This window comes from Stegodyphus dumicola, chromosome 7, assembly GCF_044657685.1.
Source record: "Stegodyphus dumicola isolate Sdum_Otavi_A_Nest chromosome 7, ASM4465768v1".
Lineage (NCBI taxonomy): Eukaryota > Metazoa > Arthropoda > Arachnida > Araneae > Eresidae > Stegodyphus > Stegodyphus dumicola.
The window spans coordinates 87,301,154-87,320,370 of NC_140774.1; the positions used below are offsets into that span (position 1 = coordinate 87,301,154).

Here is a 19,217-nt window from a genome sequence, read left to right on the forward strand (position 1 = left end):
GTTCCGGGTTCTCTAGGGGTAGTTTGAGGGGGGGGAAGAGATATTTTTTAAATTCTGTTTTTTTGATAATGGGGAAAATGTTTTCCTTACGTTTTCAAACAATATTCGTAAAGAAAAAAAATTAGGCAGGGATCGAATGAATTAGTTGAAGCCCCTTGTCACAATTATGAGTTTCAAGAAACAGTTGAACTAATCTACAAATTCACTGGTTTAATTTATTAATTTTTTCTTACGCAGAATAAGCTAATTACCTTTTCATGACCAGTAAATTTTCTTATATAAATGTGAGCAAAATCTGTCATTCAAACAGGCTTTTATGAAATGAAATTAAAAGACTCTTTTTAAAATCTTCAACAATTTATTTGTGTTATGTAATATTAACTTTAGAGCCACCACTTATCAAAATGTCAGATAAGATGCGATAATCTATTATTTTGGCCTGACCTTATCGCTGTTGTTATTATTATGATTCTTGTATTGGAATTTTAAGGTGTAAACTTGTTTAGACATCTAATAAGTCGCGATACCATCATCCTGTTCTTTTTGTCTTTCACACTTTTTATTAACAGATGAAAAAGTGCTTTTTAGTACACCATCTCCACCGCAAGCTTTGAAAATGGAATATTAGTTGATAGTCGTTGATGTAAAATTCAATAGTAAAAAACAACTGAAGTACTTTTGTACTTGGCAAACAAAATTGTATCTTAGGCGGCACGCAAACGATTATCCTGTAACAAAATATGTAACATGTAGCATTAGAAACATCTTAGATTAATTACAATAATAAATAAATAAATACTATTGTCTTCAACTATGCAGTACCTTTGAGAAGAAGTAATATGGCAGATCGGTAGTTGAAAAATTAATCATCATGTGCACGTCGAATGATAGTATTTGCAGTTACTTAAAGTAACGCCTTAGTTGCAGTAAAAGCTGAACTAAGGCGCCATGGACGTTGATTATTCCCCGCCTCTTAACACATTTAACTATCGATCCACAATTGCAAAACAATAAAATATTTTTATGTAGTATAGTTAATATAAATCAGTAACCAATAAAATATGCTTCTAACGACAGTACTTTTATCAGATATCTTTGCGCATATAAAGAACAAAACGGATTGTTGTTAAAAACATAGCATAATAAGGTAGTTTTAACGCTTTTCGCCAAATATTTTTATAAAATATAAAAATTAAATATAAATAGCAAAACTGTAACTGTTGAGAATAGTTCAGAACAAAGTAGAAAAGAAAGAGAAATGCTTTAAAAAGTAAATGATTTGAGCATGAAAGTAAATTTAATATCATATTACCGCTCACCCAGTATCAAGCATAGCAGCACTATTTGGCCCTGTAAATGAAAATTGCAGTTACTATTATAGTATTGTAAATGAAAATGTCGGGTGTTGCAATAAAGGTATATATGGCCTAACAATACAGGCACACTACACGATGACCGAACATAAACTTATTTATTGTATTGCAACCATTATGGTATTTACTCTACAAAAAGTATTATTATAGAAATCGTGGTATAGAATTTATACAACATATGGGCATCTAAAAAAGTATGGAGTAAGACAATAAAAGTTTTATTTTATTATTTACTGCAGTGCTTTATTATAATTAGTAATAATATAAAATAATGTGTTTTGAATCTTATTTTTAAATTTCGTACCTGTTGTTTTTCTTAGTCTGTATTTCTTTTAACAAAACTAATTATTACTTTCATACAAGCGATTTTAACTAGTTACTCGTTATAACGAACATTGAACGGAGTTTTGCAATACGTTTATATTTGTTCACATCAAAATTTAAAGCAAAAAAAAAATATTAAGTTACCATTTTTTTTGAGCGAATTATATTCTAACTTTAACGATTGTTTCCCTTTGCTTCATTTAAATTAAATTAAACCATAGATTTTTCACAGTGAAAAATTTTTATCCATATTTTAACACTGAAGTCTATAATTTTTGTTTTAGAAAAGAACTGTGTATTAAGTCGTTTTGGATTTTTAAGTTAGCTGAAACTTAGCCACTCATAAGTCTTAAAGTTACAGTTAACAAAACTCCATCATCAGTTAAGCTGGAGACCTGGTCTTACTGAATCCAATGGAGGATTTCATTTCAATACGCTTGCCCTCAAGTCAGTTCCACTCTCACCGCCTAAACTGATCATATATAATTCCAATTTCCAAATTTCTGAGTATTTTAAACACTGTTTTAAAGTGACTTATTAAACGATGCAGAATTTTTCATTCAGACGTTTGTTTTGCAAAGGAAAAGTAGTAGGTAGTCGTACGATTACTCATTTCAGCCAGCTGGAACATTTTTTCCCTCCCCCTCCTCTTTCTTTAATTAAAAAAAAAAAAAAAAAAAAAAACCACTATTAAGTATTACTCGAAGTTTCCGTTCCACGAGCTTTAGGCGATGATATTGTTTTTAATAGAATTGATTAAGTAAAGTACGCATCTATTGCGTACTTTACTTAATCAAAGCTCACGGCTCTATGATTTTCCTACGATAGAAAATATGTATATTAGGTTAATTGCTTGTGCTTTAAATAATCGAATTCATAATAAGATTTTCTTGGAGTGTTTGGTAGAATCTGAATAAACCGAAGAATATGTTACCCTAATTTTGAAAAATATGGATCTTTTGAATGAATATGAACAGGAACATGGGAAGATTATAGCGTAACCGCTTTCAGCTGTACTATATTGCCATTCTGTAAGTTAGAACAATTTACTAGAAGTTTGTATTAATATCAGTATTCCTTAGCACTCACTCTGCCGCCACTCCGTAGTAGCAAATTGATGTTCATGTACCGCCAAAATCCCCACCGCCACCGCTGCTACGAGCTTACACTTCAAAGGCGGCCATTTTGAATCGCTCTAAACCCGGTTTAGGTCAACCGTTACCAGAATGAGTGGAGGTACCGCGTTCTGCCGGGGAAATTCCCCATAATTACCGCCACCTTGCGGCTCATGGTTTCACTCCACCGGCGGAAAATGCATCATGCAAAAGATTCGCAGCGTAATGACTCTGGCGCCCGCGCTCCACCGTTGGCGGTTTTAGTGAAATGATGCCGGCAGCTTGTCCAGTCTTCATTGTTCTAGGGCCATATTGGGTGCTGACTTGTTTGGGGTTCTTTCTTTTTGTGTTTGCCTCACACCCACTTCGTACCTTAATAAGTTCACATTAACATACATGGAAGGCGTTGATTTGTTTTTTGAAACTCAGATCTATTTGCACATGATGGATCGCATTCTCACTGAAATTAAATAGCATTCAGAGAAACCATGTATTTAATGCGTAGCCAAAAAATAGTCACAAATGTTAAGATTCGCAATTGTATAATGTGTCCTCCTATTCTACAGTAAGCTATAGCGATTTTATAATTGATATGTTGGCTTCTAGAATATTAAGGAATTCACTTCTAGGCTGCGTATTATTCCCGATTGCTCTTTTTAATCTTGTACCTTACTTGTAAAAAAAAAAAAAAAAAAAAAAAAGCTTTATAAACCATAAGCTTTATTAATATGAGAAAATTAGTCAAGTGTAAGTGTCAAGCAATATATGCTGTCTGAAAAGCATGAAGGGACGGAGTTATAGCGATTGTATTTATTATACATCGCATTTAAAGAAAAAAACTATAATTTTTGAGCGAATAAATTATTTTGTGGAAATGCATACTCATATTATTCATTTTATTCAGCTCTGACTAAAACATGTCTTTCGGTTAACCAACATAAAAACATAACGAATTTAAACTGTGACTATATTTGTAAAATGTCCTGTACTTCAGTCTAAATTATTTCATTTAATTGGAAGCTTAATTGTCACATTAATAATTAACATGCTTAAAAATCTTTATATGGTTTGACTTGACAGCAGTTTTTATCCTGAAGTCAATGAAATACATTTCAATAATTAATTTATTTATTTACCTTTTCTATTTAAGCTAAAATGTCTGAAGACAGCTGAAGATTTATGGTGAAGCCCAATAGTGTTTCATTCCTTCCGTATGTATTCGAATGCGGGCCATCAACAAACAAAATTATCATGATAATCCCACAAATGTCTCGTTCACTACTTACATTTCGACACTAAAAAGCTGTAAGAAAAATTGAAAGAAATTTTCCTCACATGTTTTGATAGTTACCCTTTTTACATTTATATTTCTTACATGTCCGTAACATTTCTATACATTTATTATGCTGAAAAACTATTTAAAATATAAAAATGCTACAAGTTTAAAAGCTGAAAATTGATCTGTCATATGGAATACAAATATACCACAATATGGAATAATAAAAATTTAAAAAAAAAATAGTTTAAAAGCGCTTTTGAATAATTATCCTAGATTTTTTTTAAAACTAGAGATTAGAATTTATTTTATAATTTATTCAGTCTATGTAATTAGAAAAGCGTTTTAAATCAAACTATTCATGATTACAATTATTAGAACAACATATTCAAATTTTATTCAATAAAAAACATTAAACAAGGAACTATGAATGTAAAAAAATGAGCTGATTCCACCCCCTTTTATTTAAATATAATACAAATTTTAATGTATGTTTTTCAAAGAATTTACCTGGATAAACCCTTTGTATTCTCTGTCTGTAATGAAAACAACCATAATTAATGCTTCCATGAAAAATAATCTTGTCTACGCCAAACTTAAACCAGATTGCATTTCTAATGACTGGTTTGCTTGCTTGAATCTTGCAAAGCACACGAGGAAGGATCCTTCCTTTTGAAAATTGGCTCGTATTAGCGTTAAACATGTAAAAAAACCCAAAAATCAACCATGCAGCCAACCCTTTTATCTGGGATTGAACCTTCTGATGTTCCGTGGTGTTCTATGGTCCACTCCCCTACTGGAGAGGGTTGTATTTCTGATGAGAGAATTTTGAAGATGCCCATATTAAATACAGTTGCTTCCAAAAAAAGACTCTAAATAGTCTGCAGGTTGCCCTTGCCATAAGTGTTCAGCTAAAACTGAGGAATACAGGCAAAGAATAAGTATATAGGACGTTGTCTGTCTTAAAGGTATCAGTGGTTAGATACTTCAAGGAAGTTCTTTAACTGTTATAATTTCCATAAAGAGAAGGGTTAACTATTTAAAAGTTCCTTAAAGTATTTATATATCATTTATTATACAAGATATCTTACGAGAAAAGATTTAGGCACATCCGTAAAAGGTGGGGTTGATTATGGTAAAACACTCTAGGGTTATCTGCCTGAAGATAGGATGTCATCGTGAAGAAATTTCTAAGAGAAACTAGCTCTTGTACACGTTACACATTTTGTGAAAACCACAAAAAAGTCCATGCAGTCAACCCGTTCGTCTGGAATCGAACCTAGGTCGGAACTATAAGTGTTCAGCGATTTTACTGCCACGGCGATTTTACCGTTAAGCTGCTGGTAGGCCATCCAGAAATTAATGGTTAATATATGTTTAAAGGTAAAAATTAAAAAGAAGCCTATATGCTTGCATTTTTTATGAATGTTCATGTAAATAAGTCATTTATATCTTCGTCCAAATAAAATCACAAAAATTTCATGCTTTTACTAACAAATTAAAATGATTTAAGCAGCAATTCTGATCGATTTTTGATGAAATGATTTATATATAGATACGCTTGAGAAATAGTTCCCGTTTACACCCTATTCACACGCTTATCTCACAGGAAGCATAACTTCAAAGATCCCCGAAGCCCCGACATATGGCGGAAAGTCCCTGATCTGTGACACAGCTCAGAATGTACCAGTAACGTAGACATCAAAAACCACTAAATCCTCTTAACAGAAATTTCTCCTTACTGTAGAAGATCCAAACAATGATCTCCCGCTGGCTTAACAAACCTCACGTTGGTGGAGTTGACTTTGACTTTCATGGTCTTAAACGGATTTCATGGAGTCAGAGGGATTATCTGAATTGAGCTGTCAATCTCTTTTTGTCGTTGAGGTTTCGTTCGGTATTTTATGTTCCTTTGTGAAGATGGGATTAAAAGTGACACCTCTTTCTAGTGAATATTAGCTTATAATGAATTATGTTTTTAGGTAGGAAAACCTTTTTCTGACAGACTGCTGTATTGTAAAATCCTACATTGGTGCTAGGAGGTTTGGGGATTCGATTGGTAATTAGTCATTTCCAGATATGCGGGGTGACACGTACCTATTTTTCCCCCCTCTCCGAAATACCATTTCTGCAGATGGGGATTTAAAATCGACACTTATTTTTTTCACTTCAACGTATTCTTAAAGTAAAGCCGAATATTGAATCTTGAATGCGTGTTATAATTTTTACACTGTTGCCAAGATAGTCAGAAATATTTTTCAATTGCCTCTAAAATTAGGATGATATTATATTAACCTTATGAGAATTCTCATATTCTCATATAAGCATAGGAGTTCTAGATAGGATTACTGCAGATTTAGTTGAACATAGGACGAAATTTTCCTTTCACTGCTAATATTCAAGACTCAAAATAATGCAATAACCATGCTGAAGTGGTTGAAATCCAGATGGACAGAAATTAGATTTCTAATATTCTAATAAACGTTGGCAAATTAGGAAACTACTTATAGGTAAAAACTCTCAAAGGCTTGTAGTAACTTCTATTACTAGTATTATAGCTATATAATTTATTTATTTAATTACCTATCGTGTATTTTACTGAGAACTCAGAATCAGTTGATCCCAGGTATAGTGAGTAATGATTTTAACGAGAAAATTTTATCAATTACTTGATGTTTGTGGATATATGTGGCTAAAAGCAGATATAAATATTGTATATAATTCATGCGTTGCATTCAAGCTCTGTCTCCCTCTTCATGCCATTTTTATGTTTTCCATTCTACAATTCTTCTCCTTCCTTCAGCTAAAACGCATTAAAAAATCAAAAAACGAATCTAAAGCTCAAAGAAGGGGGAAAAAAAAGGACTATTACTAAGTCTCAGTGTTTGGCAAAATGTAACAGGAACATCACTTATTATATAAATAAACCGAAAATGTCATCTTTTTGACTTTTTGAATGACCTGTTGACACGTCTTTTTATTAGCTATCTCTCTTTCTCATCTACAGTTCTCATATTACTTGAACTGCTTGCACATCACTTGATACAGAAGAGGGGTTAAGGTTCCTTTCCTTTGCCATCTTAAACTCTGAGTCAGCTTTTTTTTTTACTTGTACAGGAGGAATTCTGCCCCCCCCCTTTTGCCGTTTTCGAGCTTTTTAAACGATAACATAGGTTTCATATGAGGTACAGCATATCATATTTTTCAGTCCTCGACACTTAACTCGCTTCCGCAAAAATGTGAGAAATGTTTAGTTTCTTAAGGCTCTTCAGGAAATTTCGAAGCAACGTCGTCGTGTTATTAATTTAATATTTTTGGCTTTATATATATTTCCTGATCAAAAGGCAAGGGAAATTTAAAGCTTTCTATTTTCGTAGATTCCTGTTGAACATTGTTAAAACTTTTATGCATTGTTCCCAACTTTAATTTATTCTTTATATGTGTTGTAGCTGAATATTTTTTTACTATAGAAACTCGTAAACTTAAAGTCAAAAAACAATTTTCTTTTATCGGAATTTTTTCCTTCTCAACCAACAGCTAAATTTTAAATTTGAGTAGGGTGAACAGTTATTGGTTCGAACTGAAATCAGACTCACATACAAAACGACTCTGCATATCTGAAAGGTATTATCCTCTGCAAATAACGAGTTTTCCTGGGCAGATAGCTCTCGCGTGGTTTTCTTTAATCAATTAACCTCAGCAGAATGTTCTGCATGGAAGAAAATAACTTGCATATAAGAAAGCCTAAAAACTTGAAAGAGCTACCTCTACTAGAAACTATTTTACTACAATAAAAACAAATTTGCATCTGAAAGCTTAGCTTTGAAAATGTCAGAACAATCATTCCAAAATTGTTTTGAGAAACTTATTTTCCTATCTTCTTTTAACTTCTTTTTAGCCCAAAGGAGCGTTAGCCCAGGACGGCTATTAGTCTCGAAACGGCATTTTCGTCGAATCACCGCAAACGGCTGTATCACTTTTCAAATTGTTGCCCTCAAATATTATCGCTCTGTATTATATTTAACGAAATTAAATAATGAAGAATCTGAATAAATGTATATATGTCTCGCGTATTGTGGAAAACAGCGAAGCATAGAGCCATCAAATTTGAATAATATAGTCCTCCTCTCGAATATGAGCACTTGGAAGCCCGAATCTTGAATTTCAAATTTGTTTTATTAGCTATTTCATATTTTGTAGAACTTTAACCTTTTTTTTTAAATTGTCTATCATAAATTCTAAAGATATGTTTAGATGTTTTTAAATGTTTTTAACCCAAAGCACTGTTAGGCCCAAATGCTTTCGAAACTTCTCTCGAAACGTGCATTTGCGTGTGAATGAAAAACACGCCCTTTTGGGAAAAATATAAAATCTAAAAGCTTTCGAATTTTTTCCAGCCTTTTTTTTCTTTTTATACTTTTATCTATTTAAGAAACTTACATGAATGTTATCATGATTGATGCGACTTTACAATATTGATTATTTCTGAAATAATCTTTGAAAACAAAATGCATTAAATAAATATTTGCTAAGCCTTTCACATATGTTCAATCTCATTTACGTCTGAAATTTAGAATGGTCAGGAAAGGAAAGATCTGATTGATGAGAAAGCAGAAAAAATCATTAGAAAGTGGGTGAATTACGAATTATTAATAAGACTTGAGAATAACGATTTTGAGGCAGATTGCTTGAAGGAAGGACACACTTGAAAGAGCTCTTAGGATAGATAAAATGGGGGTAGAGTCGGTAGCACATCGTACGGGAGGGGGAGAACAACAGGGGATCATTCGAAGAGCCATATGTTAAAAAGATCGAATTTCAAGAGCACACCGCTCACCCCGAGTTGTGAAATTCAACACTCTCCACTTAATGATCGGGAAGCAGGCTTTGCTTAGGAAGGATCAAATTGTCAAAACAGATCCGGGTCGAGTTTCCAGCCCTCTGTGTCACAATGCAAAATCCTCTCACCTCCGATCTAATTTGCCTGCTTTTGGTTAAGTTTTCCTAAGCTTGGTGGGATAAATCTCTTGAATTGACCTAATAATCTACCCGCGACGTATCTCCGAACTTTATTTTTTTTTTCTTCTCGATATTATTTGCATTCTTTGTCACTGATCTTTCTAGTAAAATTTCGAGAAACCAGAAAATAATTCAGAAAAACATGTTTTCCCCACTTCACTGCAAGTTACCACACAGAAATTACGCACATACATACACACATTTATACATAATTACGTATATATTATATGTGTACGTATATATACAGCAGTTTGTTTTAAGGATTATCTATCTAGATAGGATTAACATACCTAGGATATTAATTTAAGGAGAATTCTAGTATTTGAAACAGGGTGTCTAAATATTAATTCGGCTAATTTGGCCCATAGAACTTAATTTCTTTAATATATGTGTGTGTGTTTGCATATGTATATGTCTTAAAGGATTTATGCAAGCCAATATGTAAGAAAGCCGTTGAAAACAATAATCGCTAATAACTAAGGCAGAAGGAGTTTAAAATGACGCGGGTGGTAATACATCCGTAGTAAGACAGCAAAAAAAAAAAAAAAAAAAAAAAAAAAAAAAAGGTATAAGAAAACTGGAAAATATCTAACTATAAATTTTTCATCACAGAAGAAATCTTTTCTTTTGGAATTTCAGTTTATTTAAAAACCAAAAGTAGAACTTTATATTGGCAAAATGATCAGCGGTAACAAAAGAAAAAAGTAGCTATAGAGAAATAAAAATACAATTTTTCAATATTAGTTATATTAAGCATCAAGCATCCGCTTCCTAACTTCCATTAACAGACTGATCGACTTGAAAATTTTTAGTCCGAAGAAATAAAATTTTGTAAAGTTCAAAGAAAATTGAGGGGAGAGAGGAATTTGTTTTTCAGAATAGGAAATAACAGAGATATTAGGTCTGAAGTCTGTTCGAATAAACAAGCAGGTAAATATTATTAATTTAAAAAATATTGCGTTGTATCTTGAATAGTTCTAACATCATATGTGGATTATTTTCCATTTAACATTTAAACACTTATCTCACTTCCAAAAAATATTTATATTTTAAAATGATATTCCCATTTTACTTAATTTCTTTTTTCCTTTTTTTAGTCGAAAGGGGCTTTGTCCTTGAAGGACTATTGTTTTCGTTTTGCGATTTTGCGTTGGTTCACTATAAATGTCCGTTTCACTTTTCAAACTGTTGCCACCAAATGTTAGAGTCCTGCATTATATTTGAAGAAATTAAATAATGAAAAATTTGCTTAAATGTATGTATATTTCTCGCATTGTGATAAAGAACGGTACATAGAGCCATCGAATTTTAAATGACGCAATCCTACTGCGAATATGGGCATGTGGAAGCCCAAATATTGAATTTGTTTTATTACCGATTTCATATTTCGTAAAACTTTAACGAATTTTCGATTAACAAACTCGAGGATTTCAAAGCGAGCCATGGCAATGTTGTACAGAAAAAACATTTTTATCTCCACTGCGTGAAGACTGCGTATCGGAAATTCTAAAGGATATGCTCAATTTAAAACTATTTTGCGATATTACTCTTGGACTGAATTTTATGGTTTAAGTGCGAAGAACGTGATATTTAATAAATAAAGGTAACAGACAAAATGTTAAAAAAACGCTCCTTTGGACGTAATTTAAAATCTGAAACATTTCAGATTTTTTTAAAAATTAATTTACTTCTTTAATTATTTATTTTTTTAACTTTGCTAATTTTTATTTCTATTTATTTAAAAAGGCATGCATTAATTATTACGTTTAAAGACAAACGTGTCTCTGCGTGTGTTTTTACAAATTTAATTTAAAGTTCTATTAAAATATTTATCCGTCGTGCTGCAAATGCAGTTAACTGAATTGATGCATTCGTGGGCGATGTTGCAAGACGAGTAATATTTTCGGGTAAAATGCAGTTTATATTTAATTTTTTTACAGCAATTAACATTGATATAATTTTTTTATAATAATTTTTACAATTTAACCCAATATTGCTATTATTTTCAATCTTTGCATCTTGGACTTTCAAGACATACTTTCCTCGCATTCGCCTTAAGCTTGATGAATTGAAAAGATCACAACTGTTACCGTATTTTTATGTAATAGTTAGAGATATGGAATATATATTTACTTTATGACCATAAATAAAAAGAATTCTTCAGTACGATCTTAAAATTTTCAAAATATACTCATCCAGTTAAAATAATCAGCTGTTTAGAACAGGACTAAAAATTTTTGAAAAAATTAAAGACCTCTCTCGATTATCACTTACATACTATAGTATTATGTACAAACTTCTTAGTATATCTTGCATGCAAGCACTACTTGTTTTTCACATTAATCATCCGAAACTATGTTTAAAATACTCATATTCGGAATTCAACGATAATTTACTTCCGTGTGCAACTAGCAACTAGTTAGCAAAACTTTTTGCCGATAATTAGTTTGTATATAGATGACAGATATCCTTACAGCATTTTCTTAGCCATGAAGAAGGCTAATAAGGGAAGTATGCATATAATTGTGCATTTCTTTGATAGGATCTTCAAACCTATCAGAGTATGATGGTCTTTCCAGCAGCGTTTTGATTTTTGTAGTGATTTGCTGTTTAAGATTCTCAGCTTGTGGTCTACGGAAAGATTAGTTATGCTTCACAGGCCAGCATTGCCAACATGACATTGATAATGCATAAACTTTGATTTGACTGGCATGTTAATTTGTCTTTCTCAAACATATTTAGCCTTGTATTCAGAGCTTAAATTCTAATGCAGGAGAACTCTTACGCGAAGAAATTTTAAATATACGATATTCATATGCCCGAATAATTTTATGGGCAAAATGAAGCACGATGACTCTATCTCCCAACCAGCTTCGCCTTTGAGCTGAGAGTATGTTGGGTCGCTCACTGATTTGTGAGAAGTTGCGTAAGGGTTTTTACTTTTTGCGCACATAGGGATTCCGAGAAATGAAATGGTATGATACTGATAGATTCTCTAAACCTAAAATGTATGAGGCCGCGCAATAACATCTGAAAGGTTTGTGCGTATACTTTTGGTTCTTGCACATATTGACTGCATGCATTAAAGTAGGAAACACTGAAGGTGATTAAGGTAATAAATATATTGCGCCTGCAACTATGCATCTGCAATTTCATCCGCTCAGCGATATCAAAAATTAAAAAACAATTACTCCTACTATATGTATACGTCATGTGAAGGTATTCTACATTGATATATTAGATTCTTAATATAGTTCGAATTTACATAGTGCATATTGCCCATGAGTAATTAAAAGAGGCTTGAGATGAAACTTAGTTTGTGAGTTAGTTGTGTAAAACAGAGAAATTTTTAGCATTTCGAATCTTAGTAGAAAAAGATTACCATTACCAAAGATTACCATTACCAACCTTAATACCAAAGATTTACCATTTCCAACCTTAGTACCTTTTTAGTAGAAAATTATATCGTCACCGGAAAGAATTATGGACGACTTATGTCCGTATCTCGAAACCTTGAGGTCACAATTTGAAACTTATTTTCCAAATGATAAAGTTAATGAATTTTCATGGGTTCTTGATCCTTTCCATATCTGTGCAAGACAGGGTTTTCGTCATTAAAAAAAATAAAAACAAAGGACTGAAATTAATGTATGAGCCTATCTCGAACTTAAACGTTGACTGACAGACATGTTAGCATAAAATTAATTTTAACAAGTTTGAGATATTACTGTTTAATTTTTCAGTCAATTGACATTGACTTTTCCTAATTTTTTTTTGCTTATTTTTTCTAGGACTAAGATCGCATGAACAAGATGTACGACTTTCCGGACATACCGTTTCGTCTTTCAACAGCAGTCAAACACGAAATTGAAAGCGCTGCCGACTACTCGGTAAGCCAATTAATTAATTTAATTCAATATTTGTCGAGCCTTATTAATTGATTCAGCGGTTTATTTGCGAAAAAAAAAAAAAAAATTCTGATTGAAAAGAAGCAGGAAAGAGCAGATTCATTTAGTATCTTAATCAATTTATACATTTGTGAAACATTTTATAATTATCGGTGCTAAGAAAATAAACAAACAAATAAATAAAATCCTTAAATACACTCAAACTTAAAAAATGAAATCAATAACAAAATTCGAAAATAATAACAAATATTCGAAACTGCTCCCTCTTTTTTTAATGATTTTTAAAATTTTCTCTGCTTTTTGACAATGTTCAAATTTAAGCAATTTTCGAATATTGTCTATTTTGTATACATTCCGTTTTTCAAGGAAATTCCTAGCATGTATTTTCTTTAAATATGTTATTCCACGATCATCGCTTTTTACCCCTAAATAACCTTTTTCTGCAATGTATAGGAAACAATGGGAAACAGAACAGTATTTGTTAGGCATGAAACACTTGGAGAAAATGTGAAATAAAATTTCGTATATGTTATTAGCTTAGATTAACAAACGACTGTTTTTAGAACTTCAAATGAATTTCTTTTCGGGCAAATACTAAAACATAAAAGCGATTTAAATGCATTAAATGGAAAACATAAATATGCAAAAATTAGTTGTGATTAATCTAATTAAACTTTTGTTATGATAAAGTAAGATAAAATTTGTGCAAGAGAAATTCAAAAATCTTAAATCTTTTATTTTTTAATGATGTTTTAAATTGCCTTTTGCTTGTGCCGTATGAAGCAAAAGTAATTTGCTCGTGCATTTTAATTATAAGTTGGCTTATTATACTTCAATACATATGCTCATAGATTCCTTTTGCCAATCTAAATATTATAATATTCTTCTATTAACTTGAATATTTTAGTTTGCTTTTATTTTTTATTGAGTCTATATTTTCATAAGTGGAAGTCATATTGGCCTGTAAATGATTAAATGTCTAAAGTTTTTCATTAATACTGAAAATAAATAAATAAATAAATAAATAAATAAATTATCGGCAGCAAAACATGTTATGAGCAGTGAAAAAAATGTTCAGAAAAGAGCTTCGAGATGAAAATTATAATGCAGCGATGGTCTATTAGTTGTAAGAATTAATGCTAAAGATGTTTCTTAGGTTATTCGGTTTCTTAGGTAATTGCTTCGATAACATGATAAGGCCCTACAGTTCATTTTTTTTTTTAACATGGAAAACAAATATATGAAATCTTTTATTGAGTCTCATTTTTTTTATTTGGTTGGGTTTTAATATTAACTTATAAGTTATGACTTTATATTCAGCAATAAAGTATCAAAAACATTAAAAATAAATAAATAAATAGAATTCAATTGTATGATTTTCAATTTGTCTTTTATTGCATTTCTAATGTTTTTTATTATTTAATTTTTACTGGTGTTCAGCAATTCTCTGAAATTATGACAATAGTGTCTGAATATATAAGGAGACTAATACTTGCGCACTCATAAAATTTTTTTTAAAGAGCGTCAAAGGAATATCAGGCGCCGAATGAAAACGGTAACTTTGTTTTTAGTTAGACTTTTTAGTTAAAATTCTATTTAAATTAAAATAAAACAGCATAGTCTGCATTCTTAGCTAATAGAAAAATGAAAAAAAAAAAAATCTTGTAAACAAGAGAACAGCTGCGCCCCTACTTTTCTGCATAAGCGATTGTGTGCTTGCGCCCCTGCATTTTAAACTGCTTCAACCTATCTATGAGAGAATAAATAAAAAAAAGGAATAAACTCCTCAACAATGTAAGTAACACCCTTAAGCCATGTGCAAATAAATGAAAGAGCGAGAAGGCTCTTTAGTTCAGGCAAGAGAGAGGGAAAAAATAATAATAAAGATAGAAGAGGTCAGGGGTCAAATATGTTGCCCCCCCCCTCATGAAGCAAGGGGGGTATCCGTCTCACTCCGTTACCCACTCCACATCAATCCCGCGATCAACGAGCTATGCAGCTCGGGCTGTGCGTTCTCTTTTAAGAAAAAAGCCGACTGGCATTGAAATAGCACCTTTCTTGTTTTTCAGCTTATAACAAATATGTAATTAAGCGCCTTTATTTACATGAATCAAGACTTAAAATTATAAGCAATAAGCATATTTCGCTTGCTACAAACATCATATTCTGCATTCGGTTGTCAGGTGTTTTAACACGTGTGATTATTTGTTTTATATAATATTCTTTTACAAGCTTGTTTTCATCTTAATGCTGATTAACTGTTCTTCTGAAAGACGAATGCTATACCTTAAATTTGATATTGCGAATAGTTTTAGTTTAATAAATTTGATATTGCGAATAGAATATGAAAACAAAAAGGCAGTCATGCAAAAATGCAGGCATATGTGCATAACGCAAATTACTAAACGTATACATTTATGTAAATTTAAGTCAATTCTAGAAAATTTAATTAAACATATAAAAATTAAACCTTTAAAAAATACAAATTAAAAGCTTCGTTATTTATTGATTTAAAATTTATTAGAAAATTTGCAGTTTATTGATTAAGAATCATAAGAAATAATTTAAGGACATATTTGGAGCAATTTAAATTTAAAAGGTTAATTAATTAATTTAAACATAATTCTGTTGATTTCCAGTTATATATTTTATAATTTATGAAATAATCATTTTAACTCATCAACCAATTTTAAAAGGGGGCTTTTATTACCTGAACTTTTGGGGGGACTTCATCTTAAGACGCAGAAGTTTACAATTTTTTGAAACTCACTGACGATTTGAAGGCCCCTTGAAATTTGGGGACCTTCTCGGTTACGACTTTGGTCACTTTAGATTCTAACTCCTGCCTAGGTTCTAACTCTGAATTTATGGTGGTTTTCATGTACGTGAAAGTTAAAATTAAATTATTTTGTAATTAAAATTTTTTATTTTTTATTTAATAATATTGATAGTTTACAATATATACATATACAAACACACACACATATATATATATACGTATAATTTTGTTAATAATTTTTAATTATATGATTATTTTAATCATATTTATTTGTTACGTCATAAAAATTAAGAAATTTGAGCATGATACTTATTATGCAAATTTGATTACTGACAGTTTTCTTACTGATAATTAGTTTTGTTACTACCAAAAACACATTATATAACATTATCATTGCATTTAAACTCCAATTAGTTGCTATATTTTGTACCTGTAGTTGCTACATTTTGTACCAATTAGTTGCTATATTTTGTCCTTTTGCACTTGTCTTGTACCTAAATGTTCTCATATTACTCATATTCTGACATAAAAATGAAAAAAAAAAAAAAAAAAAAAAAAAAAAAAGACAGAATTCTATTAGGATAAATTCTAAAGCACGTGTTCAGATAAGACGGAAAGTCTATTACAGGATGGATACTTTCCTCTTTCTTTACTTAAATTTCATGGAATCGAAAATTCCAGAATTTTTCAACGTGCGTCTGTTTACCTGATCAAAGCTTTGGTAGCTATGCTGTTTGCACCCTCTTACTGTCCTTTGAATGTACCTCTATAGACCGCAGCGGTACATACAGCCTAACAAAGGGGGAGGACACGGCAAAATCGGCTCAAGCTGAGGATTTCTGACACCTTTTATCATACCCCCAGGCCCCCAATCCCTTATACCTTCAATAGAAACCAAACATATGTCCGACAACAAGGCTCAGTTAGTTCAACAGTTGAAGTCTCCCCCCTCTCAAAGGGCCCGCTGCCCTCAGCGGGGGCGCTGCAATCGCTTGTAAAAGATGGGTCGGGTAGAAAGCTTTCTTTCAGTGGCAACGCCTGATTTGTTGGGTTTGTGCTCGGGTGTTGAGACCGTTTTGTAAGGGTTTTTGTGCATTGATTTATTTCATTTTATTTTTGCTTTTTCTCGGCACTCGGTTTGTTAAAGGGCAATATTGGGGGGGGGGAAGAGAAAATGCGATGATTCCTGCATTATCGGGGCTGCCATGTGATAGCGAATCTCGCCATTTTTTAAATTTCATATATTTATGAATTTCGCTTATCATCCTACACTTATACGAGTATTTTGCAGATGCGAGTCAACTCCTTGCTGTCTAATCTGGATTCAGGACATTTGCGTTTAAAACTATACTGTCACCTGTGATGCTTGCTTAAGACCTATAGCCAAATTAGGTACACTGCTTGACCCATTCGGGATAATTCATGCTGCTGTTCATAGCTTGATCCTCAGCTTAACAGTAAGAATAGCGAAACGTACTTGAACTTTCGAGCACATTACTCGTAGAACTGGTAAATGTGTCATTGAAGTAAATTATACTAAAGTGCCTAAATAAATTAAAAATAATAACAAAACTGCAAAACTTTTAGGTAACATTATATGAAAAGTAGAAATATATCTCAGTTAACATGCTCTGTTCTAATCTATCTTTAAAGCTCTTTTATATATACAACGTGTGTGTCAAATAATTTTCTTTTCCTAAAATGTATGAACTAAAGTAAGGAACGATATGACAGGTTTATCTAAAACCGTTATTGGCTAGTTAAAATAATATCTTAAAACTTGAATTCAGGAAGCAATATTTATGAGCAGTATTAATATGGGTGCCAATATAAGAACTTCATTTCAGCATAACCGTAATATTCCTGTATTTTAAAGAAGGGGGGGGCACCAGCGGCCAAGCGGTAAAGACGCTGAACACTGGTAGTTCGGTCCGAGGTTCGAATCCCGCGAACGGGCTGGCTGCATGGGCGTTTTCGTGGTTTTCCCCATGTGTAACGTGTATACGAGCCAGTTTCCATTAGAAAGTCCTCCACGAAGGCATCCCTCCCTTTAGGCAGATAGCCCTCGTGTGCTTTGCCATAACTGAATAATTCTAATCCTAATCCTAAAGAAGGGTGGTGGGTTAAATAGTTGTTCCCGAGGAAGGAATTCCATAGTTTTATGAAAGATATTTTTCGATTTGAGCTTGTTTACTTAAATAACAGGAAATTTCACAACAAAGACCGACTACAGACCGGTTGAGATCCCGTTTATAAAAAGGGCTGGATCATCAAATTGTAGAATTATTATTATAGAATATTAAGATTTTAAAAGCATTTATGTTTGCAATAACATCAAAAAAACATTATCTTGCATGAATGATACTACTTCAAACGTTATTGTGTTTCCCTTATTTCTTCGAGCAGTTATGTTATCGATTTAATTCGAGTTTTTTCTTTAAAAATTCTTATTGAAATTAGAACTACTTACTTTAATGCATATATTTTTTTCCTGAGTTATTCAGATTTATCTTATGAATGATGTTTACGCTTTGTAAGCCTGAGTTATAGATGCACATACATGCAAAATATGCTATTAGCAAGCTATTTTTGAAATTTTCTAATTGGATTGGAACAATTCGGTCTGCAGCTTTAAATTCGTCAGAATTCATATTAGTATCTCAATCAGACATCTAGTTTCTAGTTTCAAGTATATGATACTTTCTCGATAGCATAAAATCGCTTTTCAAGATTTAAGTAATATTTATTCACTATGCTATAAGGTTAACATTTATTGTGATTTAGTTTTCGTAAATTATTGCTATATTCACTCAATTTCATAGTTACTATTTGTTATTATGATTTAATTTAAACACTTATTTTAGATTAATTCATATGTATAGCATAAATTATTTGTTGTCTCGCATTTTTTAAGACTTCAATTTCAATAAAAAGCTGTGAAATGAAATATTTTAACCGTTCCATGGACTTATATAATAATAATAATTTTGAAAGTAATAATAATAATTTAAATAATAATAATAATAATAGTAGTAGTAATAGTAATAAAACTCTGTCGCGCATTCAAGGCAAAACAAGAAATCGTAGCTCTAATAAAGCAGGCTGCAGTATGCTGAAAGTTTAATCTATCAACGAAACATTGAATGATTTAGTTTAAATGCTGTTACAAGAATTGAGACGTAAAACAAATAGATTAATTTTATCTCACACAAACATATGTAAATTTTCAAGGCGCCCGTTATATAAATATATACACCACAAGGTTTGCGCGCCTAGTATTATGGAATGTAAATGAGTGTCGGTAACAAATAGCAGCCCTAGGGACATATGATTTTATAAAAATCCAGCTAAGTGCATTTATCAAAATGCGATTTTCTGTTGAGTTGGCTTAACTTTTTTAACAGAAGCTTCCCCATCTTAAAA

General features: G+C 31.7%; 1 protein-coding gene across 8 annotated transcripts in view; it reads left to right on the forward strand.

The window, feature by feature from the left end:
• The window catches only part of Sp1 (transcription factor Sp8), a 127,573-nt gene that overhangs the window by 35,373 nt on the left and 72,983 nt on the right, over positions 1–19,217 (forward strand). For 4 of the 8 annotated variants that reach the window (XM_035369850.2, XM_035369846.2, XM_035369847.2 and 1 more), the window contains exon 2: positions 12,899–12,997. The exons of the other annotated variants lie outside the window; for them this stretch is intronic. Coding sequence is in view for 2 of the 4 variants with exons in the window: in XM_035369846.2 (XP_035225737.1) it covers positions 12,911–12,997 (87 nt within the window). In the remaining 2 variants the exon portion in view is untranslated. The remainder of the gene's footprint in view (positions 1–12,898; positions 12,998–19,217) is intronic. 8 annotated transcript variants of the gene reach the window in all.